This window comes from Oryctolagus cuniculus, chromosome 16 (assembly GCF_051225735.1).
Source record: "Oryctolagus cuniculus isolate XC-2025 breed Fujian yellow rabbit chromosome 16, ASM5122573v1, whole genome shotgun sequence".
Lineage (NCBI taxonomy): Eukaryota > Metazoa > Chordata > Mammalia > Lagomorpha > Leporidae > Oryctolagus > Oryctolagus cuniculus.
The window spans coordinates 23,979,462-23,988,284 of NC_142882.1; the positions used below are offsets into that span (position 1 = coordinate 23,979,462).

At 54.9% G+C, this 8,823-nt stretch overlaps 1 protein-coding gene across 13 annotated transcripts in view; it reads right to left on the reverse strand.

Moving 5' to 3' along the window:
• Nucleotides 1-6,617, reverse strand: part of AKAP8L (A-kinase anchoring protein 8 like) — a 34,533-nt gene extending 27,916 nt beyond the window's left edge. For 11 of the 13 annotated variants that reach the window (XR_016222858.1, XR_016222857.1, XR_016222856.1 and 8 more), the window contains exons 1-2: nucleotides 6,476-6,617; nucleotides 1,078-1,152 (exon numbers count right to left, since the gene is read on the reverse strand). Coding sequence is in view for 3 of the 13 variants with exons in the window: in XM_008250681.5 (XP_008248903.2) it covers nucleotides 1,078-1,152; nucleotides 6,476-6,488 (88 nt within the window). In the remaining 10 variants the exon portion in view is untranslated. The remainder of the gene's footprint in view (nucleotides 1-1,077; nucleotides 1,153-6,475) is intronic. The other 2 variants (XM_051837913.3, XM_089315951.1) reach the window with 2 other exon arrangements.
• Nucleotides 6,618-8,823: the final 2,206 nt, after the last annotated feature.

Below are 8,823 nucleotides of genomic sequence, written 5' to 3' on the forward strand. Positions count from 1 at the left end.
TGGTTTCACATCTAAGCCTCTCCTACAGGGGGACCTACAAGGTACAGGGGCAAAGCTTTTTTTTTTTTTTTTTTTTTTTTTAATTTGAAAGGCAGAGTTACAGAGACAGGGAGAGAGAGAGAGAGAACTTCCATCTACTGGTTCATTTCCAAAAAGGCCACAACTGCCTGGGCTGGGCCAGGTGGAAGCCAGGAGCCTGGAATTCCATCCAGGTCTCCCATGTGGGTTCTGGTACCTAAGCACTTGGGCCATCATGTGCTGCTTTCCCAGGAGCATTAGTGGGGGACTAGATCAAAAGTGAAGCAGCCAGGACTTGAACTGGTGCCCAGGTGCCAATAAGGGATGTTAGCATCCCAGGTGGTGGCTTAACCCACTGCACCACAACGCCAGAAGGGCATCTCTTGGACAAATCCTTGGGAGTGTAACTGACCTTTTTCCCAGGCCTTCAAGGGGATTTTCTAGAACTAGACCTTTTGTCAAAGAGCACAGATTCACGTGTGTGCATGCACGCCTGTATGCTGGGCTTAGCACTAAAGATGTGGAGTGAGATTCCTGCATCCCCCACAGAGTATGGATTCGATCCCAGGCCCTGGCTCCTGACTCCAGCTTCCTGCTAATGCAGACCCTGGGAGGCAGTGGTGATGGCTGGAGTTTGAGTTCCTGTCCCCCATGCAGGTGACCCAGACTGCGTCTGGGTTCCTGGCTTCAGCCTCGCCGACAGCTGTTGTGGACATCAGGGGAGTGAACAAGGAGATGTGAGCAAGCTCGCCTGTACTCTCTCTTGCTTTTTCTCTCTCCTTCCTTGTGTCTCTGCTGGAAGGAAGGAAGGAAGCGGGGGGGGGGGGGCACACATGTACTTCGGATTGAAGGAATCAATCACTTACGTTCTAGCTTGCTCACTGACACAGATCTCTCTTCCACAACTGTCCCCAAAAGAAGCACTAGCCCACTCTATCAATTCACCCACGGTTCGGTTCAGAAAAGCAGGGCAGAGTGACAGCAAAGCCACAGGCAACTAAGAAGACGCAGGACTGCTCTGCCAACAGAAGAAGGCAGAGCCCCGGGGCCCCCACTTACCATAATCACAGGTGGGCTGGGCACTGCTGTCGGAGTATGTCGACTGCAAGGTGGTCTCAGATCCCTGGACAAAACCTAAACATACACATGGAATGGTTAATTTCCCCCACCAAGCTGCAGGAAAATGACCCAAAACCACCCTTTAACACAGCCAGGCTGGCAAGCCCTCCCCTCATTGCAAAGCTACCAGAACCTGTAGAGTCCACACTTGAGTAAGACCCTCAGAACGTATAACCAACAGGAAGAAAGGCAAACTCCTTAACTGTAAACACATACGTCAGCAACACATTTTGACAAATGAGTACCCGGATTACCATTCTTTTTTTTTTTTTTTGACAGGCAGAGTGGACAGTGAGAGAGAGAGACAGAGAGAAAGGTCTTCCTTTGCCGTTGGTTCACCCTCCAATGGCCGCCGCTGCAGCCGGCGCACCGCGCTGATCCGATGGCAGGAGCCAGGAGCCAGGTGCTTTTCCTGGTCTCCCATGGGGTGCAGGGCCCAAGCACCTGGGCCATCCTCCACTGCACTCCCTGGCCATAGCAGAGAGCTGGCCTGGAAGAGGGGCAACCGGGACAGAATCCGGCGCCCCGACCGGGACTAGAACCCGGTGTGCCGGCGCCGCAAGGTGGAGGATTAGCCTATTGAGCCACGGCGCCGGCCTCGGATTACCATTCAATTCAACGAGGAAAAACAACACTCACTGCAAAACTCTGAAAGGTGGGCATTTTCCATTCTAATCCGGAGGTGGCGAGTTCTGCAATGATGGGATAGCCAACAAAACCTCCTCCCCTGCCTCAAATCTAAAGCAGACACGGCTGTGTATTCTAGCTTTCCCATTCTGGGGTGGGCACTCGGGGCAGCTGCTATGGCACCCACCTCCCACACTTCCTGCTAATGCATGCCCCAGGAGGCGGCTCTGATGACTCCGGTACTTGGATCCTGGAGACCCAGGTGGGACACCCAAGATGGGGACTGAGCTCCTGGCTCCGGGTTTCAGCTTGGCCCAGGGCTGGCTATTGCAGAGATTTGGGGAGTGAACCAGGGGAGAGATCTCTGTGTTTCTCAAACAATAAATAAATAAGGTATATTGTCATTATTTGGGGGATGGTGTGTTTCCATGGAACACTGTAAGTATTACACTACATACAGATTGAGCATCCCTAAGCTGAACATCCAGAACCCAAAATGTTCCAAAGTCCAAAATACTTCAAAATCCGGTAACAAGGGCTTCACATAAAGAGCTGGGGACTCACCTTTGTCTTTACATGCTACAGGAGGGAACTAGACAAAGGGTACAGAGAAAATAGAAGTCTGCCTTCTGTAATTAAAGAGAGTGCATAAGGGCCAGGCACTGTGGCCTAGCGGGTAAAGCCACTGCCTGTAGTGCCAGCATCCCATATGGGCACCAGTTTGAGTCCCAGCTGCTCCACTTCCCATCCAGCTCTCGGCTGTGGCCTAGGGAAGCAGTGGAACATGGCCCAAGTCCTTGGGCCCCTGTTACTCGTGGGAGACCTGGAAGAAGCTCCTGGCTTTGGATTGGCACAACTCTGGCCATTGCGGCCATCTGGGGAGTGAACCAGTGGGCAAATGGAAGATCGGTCTCGCACTCGCTCTCTCTCCTCTGCTCTCTGTAACTCTGCCTTTCAAATAAATAAATAAATCTTTTTTTTTTAAAGTGCATAAAAATGACCTCTTCCAGGGGACCTGGAACTTGCCTGCAATGCTGAAGTTCCAAGCACTTATGATGTAATAACTATCCACAAGAACACTGAAGGCGTTCTTTGGAGAGTCCACTCCCAAGTCTTGGAATGTACCACGTACCCGGCCCCTGCCTTTTCCACTGCTCGTACAGTAGGACACAGCAGCGGCTATGTCCCAAGCCCCCTGGCAGCTGCCTGGAACCGTGGATGGTACGGAAGCCCTGCATACATGCGTTAGTTCCCTTAATGCATGGGCCTTCTCACTGAAAGAATGCACTTCACAGCTTCTCCTTAGTGCGCCCAAACTGCACGCATCAGTACACTCCACGTCTGGGGGCGTGACCAAACCCAGTCACCTGAACCCTGAACCCTCACTGCAACATCACTGTGGTGGAGCTGGCTATGTGTCCGCTGTGCAGGCAGCAAACACAGGGCGGACAGAGGCGGACTTCCACACTGCTCAGGATGGCATGTAATTTCAAACTTATGTGTTACTTCTGGAATGTTCCATTTAGTATTTTTGGCCCCCAGTTGATAAGAGAGACAACCAATGCCTATCACACCCTAACAGGAACACCTAGTGGATGCTGTAAGCAAGTTGCAAAGTTACAGCCCCAGGGTCTTTCTGGAGAAAAAGGAAAAAGACAATCGGTCAAGGCTATCAACCCTCCCAGAGCACGATGAAAATCGCTGTCCTCCCACTGTCCTCCGCATGTGTTCTGGTAACAGTCTCCACGGCAGGCCCTCTGTAGCCAGTTATAGCTCATTACGAACAAATTCTTAACTGGCTCATAACATGTTCTTTTCTTGGTCTGATTTACCAGCCTGACAGTAATGGCAGCGAAAATAAAATAGGCCCCACTAGGCCGGATAAAGTTCAGGGCCTCTGCCACCTTTCTGCTCAACAACACAGGAGCATCTTTGGTCCTGTTATTTTGTTCCTGCCCCCCCCCCCTTAAAGTAATACTCTTTGAAGGAACAATACACCATGACAGAAATTAGAGGATAGCCAGGATTCAGTTAAGTCACCGCCAACCTCTACTATCCGAGATCAAGAGCAGGGAGGCAACCATCCTGGGAGGGTCTCCAATGATTCTTGCCTCCTTGTACAATGTAGACCCCCTCCCCAAACTAAGAAAGGCAACCAGTATAACCAACATGATCTGGGGGAAGGAACTGGCCGTGTGGGACTTCTGAGATCAGCACCTCGCTATTTCTTGGCTCACTCAGTCTGGGGGAAACCATTGTAATGTCCTGAGGCCACCTCCAGCAGCCCCGGGGGGTGCAGCCCTCATCCCCGGCATAATCTCATGGGGATCCTAAGCCAGAATCACCCAGTTAAACCACCTGAGCATTCCTAACACAAGCAAGCTGTGAGATAACACATGTTTACATAAATCAAACAAGAAAACCAACAACACCTCCCTTTCCCAAGCATAGAGCAAGGTAAAACTTTTTTTTTTTTTTTTTTTTTGACAGGCAGAGTGGACAGTGAGAGAGAGACAGAGAGAAAAGTCTTCCTTTGCCGTTGGTTCACCCTCCAACAGCCACCGCGCTGATCTGATGGCAGGAGCCAGGTACTTATCCTGGTCTCCCATGGGGTGCAGGGCCTAAGGACTTCACTGCACTCCCTGGCCACAGCAGAGAGCTGGCCTGGAAAAGGGGCAACCGGGACTAGAACCCGGTGTGCCATTGCCGCAAGGTGGAGGATCAGCCTAGTGAGCCGCCGCGCCGAAGGTAAAACTATTTGCAACACGTTTTTTGCTTGATAAAGACAGCAACATCTGCTCCCAGGAGTCAGCCCAAAAGCCAGGCAGCTGTCTGAACCATGACACAAGCTGCCTGCGAATTCAGCCGTCTGTGTCTTCACAGGGAAAGACACAGCATAAAGCAACTTGGGGTTTTCCAGTGTTACCAAGAGGGGCTGGTGCTGTGGTGTAGCAGGTAAAGCTGCCACCTGCAGTGCTGGCATCCCATATGGGCGCCGGTTCGAGTCCCAGCTGCTCCATTTCCAATCCAGCTCCCTGCTATGGCCTGAGAAAGCAGTGTTAGATGGCCCAAGTCCTTGGGCCCCTGCACCCACATAGGAGACCCGGAAGAAGCTCCTGGCTTCGGATCGGCACAGCTGCACCATTGGGGCCATCTGGGGAGTGAACCAGCAGATGGAAGACCTCTCTCTCTCGCTCTTCTCTGCCTCTACCTTTCTGTTAACTCTGCCTTTCAAATAAATAGATAAATCTTAAAAAAAAAAAAAAAAAGAGAGAGAGAGTAAGGAGACACCGGCAGTCTATCTCGAGCCCCACTTGCCCAGCCAAAACCAGCATTATACGGACTGCACAAGACCTGGAGCTGGAATTCAGACTTTGCCATTAGCGAGTGCTCCAATTCCAGTTCCTCGTCTGTAACAAGTGCCCCATCAGCCTCCAACCACTCATTTTCTGGTCTCCTAAACACACGGGCACCACGGGGGAACACCGGAGGATTCCCGAGCGGCACCCTCAGCCTCATCCACTAGATGTCAGTAGCAGCCCCTCCCCCAGACGTGACAACCCAGAAAGTCTCCAAGACGCGGCCAAACCTCCCCGGGTGGCGCGGGGGCAGAACCGCTCCCGGTGCTGGGCTGGGGGCGGAGGTGGGGGTGCGGGGCTACAAAAACCTTCCCGCCTAGGCCAACATCACGAGGGCTGCAGGAGCCTCAGAGGCTCCGGTTCGAGCCTCAGCCCCGAACAAGAGCAAACGTTCCTAGGAGAACGCAGGGTCACCCAGCAACCACGCATGCCCAAGCCCGTGGCCGCTCCGCCAAGGGGTCTCCGGCCTAGCCCGCGGCTCCTGGCTGGCGGGGCTCCCTCCATCACTGTCAACGCAAACCTGGGCGGCCTCGGCTCGGGCCGCCCCTCTCCGCCAAGCCCCACTGGCCTCCCTAGGGCGAAGGTCCTTCCCTCATAGCCAGACGTCCTCACTCTCGCTCCACTTCGCTCTCTGCTCAAACCGCCACCTCTTCCGCGAGGCCTCCAGGCTTGCCCGGCCACGCAGCAACCCCCTCCGAGCACTGTCGACTGTCGACCCCCGACCCCATGCACTTGCTACTTCAGAGATATGCCTTCCACCGTCCTCCCAGCGCCCCCTCCCCCAGTACCCGGGCGAATGTTGGCTTGAATGGACGTGGAGGACGTCCAGGCCTCGGCCTCGGCCTCGGCTCCAGCTCAGCCCCAACCCTTCGCCGTATTTACGCGATTTCCCCCCGCGCCTCTCCCAGCTCCGGCGCGGGCGAAGGGAAGGTGGGCGGCCGGAAGGCAGGGGAGCGGCGGCGTTCTACAGGGAAAGTGCGGGGGAGGCCGCAGCAATGGCGACGGCAAGCCGAGCTCGCCGAGCCCTCCGAGGGGTCCCGAGGCCTGCCCGAGAAAGCGCAAACCCGAGGCGTCGAGGTGTGAGGAGCCCCGGCCAGGGGTGGAGGTGGCGGGAGGCTCGGGGGGTCCGCGGACGCCAGGCGGCGAGCAGAGGAACCAAGGCGCCGTCGAGGAGCGAGGGGCGCGACCCGAGCCGACTGGCCCGAGGCGCCATTTTGTGACCGGAGAGAGGGCAACGACCGGGGGCCCCGAGCCGGGGAGGGGGTTGGGGGGCGTGGGCAAGCCAGGCTCGACCACGGCGCGACCCTATCCCGCCCCTCATTCAGAGCCCGCCCCCACGCCGCCAGGCCCACCTGTGTAGCTCATGGGTGCGGCGAACACTAGACCAGAGGACTCAACAGCTTCTCTGCGCGACTGACTCTGCTATAGCGGCGACAACCCCAGGGGCCCCCTTCTACTCTCAGCCGAGCCCCGCCTCCCGACCGCATTGGCTAGTGCCGGCTTCGGAATTCACACCTATTGGGCGGCCTCACTGTCTATCTCGGTGCTTCCCGATTCTACTGATTGAAGACACTGCCAATCTCATGGGATCCCCGCCTTCCGTTATCCCAAGCCCGCGTTGATTGGCCAAGCCGAGCCGGCGAGGAGGGGGCGTCCTGTGGAGTTCGAGGGGGCGGAGTTGTGCCCTACGGGAAGGCCCGAGGCTCAAACGCAGCTGGTTGGGGTGGGACGGAGGCGCGCCTGTGCCGTGGAGACCCGGCAGAGGGAGCCGGGTCTTCCGTGCCGTCTGGAAACCCAGCTCTGACACGGAGGTGCTATGCAAACTTGGGCTCAGTCTCTTCATTTCCCTGGCCTTCAGCTCCAAGCCATGTTGGAATGAGAAAATTAAAATTAAGCACCAGAGCAGCTGTTGAGCGTGTTCAAACATTACATGAGGTAACAGAGACGAAGCAATCCGTCCAGGGCCAGGTGCACGAAGTCATGTCGTTTTATTAATCATTAAATAACGGCAATGCACTTGCCGTATGTGCATACCGTGTTCGTGTTATGTATGTGGTAAGTCAACTTGTATTGTGTATCATCTCAGATGCTGCCGGGGTCATCTCCTAAAGTTTTAGATGATTTGAGGAGGTGCAGACACTGAAATTAATACTGTGTCACTACGATGTACAATTATGTGGTTTTTTTTTTAAGTATGCTGTTGTTGACCTTTTAGCTTAGTTTTTTTGTTTTTTTTTTTTAGTTTTTTAAATTTATTTATTTGAAAGGCAGAGTGACAGAGAGACAGAGAGAGGGATCTTTCCATCTGCTGATGCACATCCTAAATATCTACAACACGCAGCGCTGGGTCAGGCTGAAGCCAGGAGCCCAGAACTCCATCCAGGTCTCCCATGTGAGTGGCAGGGATTCAAGCACTTGTGCCCTCATCTGCTGCCTCCCAGGCTCATTGACAGGAACCTGGGTCAGAAGCAGAGGTGGGACTGGATCCCAGCCACTCGGATGTGGGACCCAGGTGTCCCAAGCGGTGGTTTAACCCACTGCCCCACAATGCCTGCTCCCACTGCCGACTCTGAGGGGTATCCATCCTTAGGTGCGATCACGACATTATGCAAAGTCCACGTCCTTCAGAGAAAAACAAGGGATCGAATGATCTGCTGGCCGGGATAGGCTTTGCCACAACTCAGGGATAAAGGGTTCTGAGAGACTCGTCGTGGTTCTTTAGCCAAGGTGGAACTCAGTGACAACAGGTGTTACTCAGACTCCCTCCAGAAGGGGACTTGGGCAGGTGCCGCCCTGAGCAAGGAATCCTGGCTTTGGGGTGTGTCTCCCTGTCACTCTTGGTGCGGCCCGCCTCCCTGGCATGCCCCTCCTGGACCCTGCAGCTTCCTTCAGAGCACCTGCCACACCCTGAATGGATGTTGGTTCCATGGACACCCCTCCCACCCTCGAAGGCTGAGCCTGCGTCAGTACTCTGAGACAGATGGGTGGTCTCGCTGGGCCTGCGCTTGCAAACCTCAGAAGGTCCCGCTGTGGTCAGAGCCATAGGTGACCCCCGGCGGGACACCCACCCGGCCATCGGTGCATGACTGGGTAGGCAAGGGGCTTCGCATGTTACTTGTGTGAACTCTTGTACTACCTGAACGTTTGCTTCCCACCCAGCCTCTATAATTCAGATTGTAAAAACTGATCGTATAAAAAGGTTTGGAGGATGCACCCATCCCCACGAGATGTCCTCACTGCTTCCTAAGCCTGGGACACACGCATGTGGCGTGCAGGTGGGTGGAGGTGCTGCAGCTGCCTTCTGCCAGCAGGTAAGCTGTTCCGTCCTGACCCCCTCAGCGCAGAAGCCCAGGCTGAGGACTGAGACCACCCTGGGGGAGAGGTGCTGGTGCAGCCTGTTAACCCCTCCTGCCCCAGCAGGGAGGCAGCCCCTGCGCTCCACACCCCATGAGGTCATTTCCACTTTCCAGCACTTGGCTGCTGCATGAAAACGATGAGCTGAGAAACCACATGGCAGTAAACAAGAAGGAGCAGCCAACAGCATCTCTTAAAAAAAAAATCTCAGAAATGTTCAATAAACCTTTGCAGAGCAAGCAAATAAACACCCCAGCAGAGGACTTGATGGCTCCTCCTTCCCCGCCCCCCAACCCCTTCCTGTCACTCGGGGTCAGGGCGCACGTGTCTCCATGGCAGTCACACG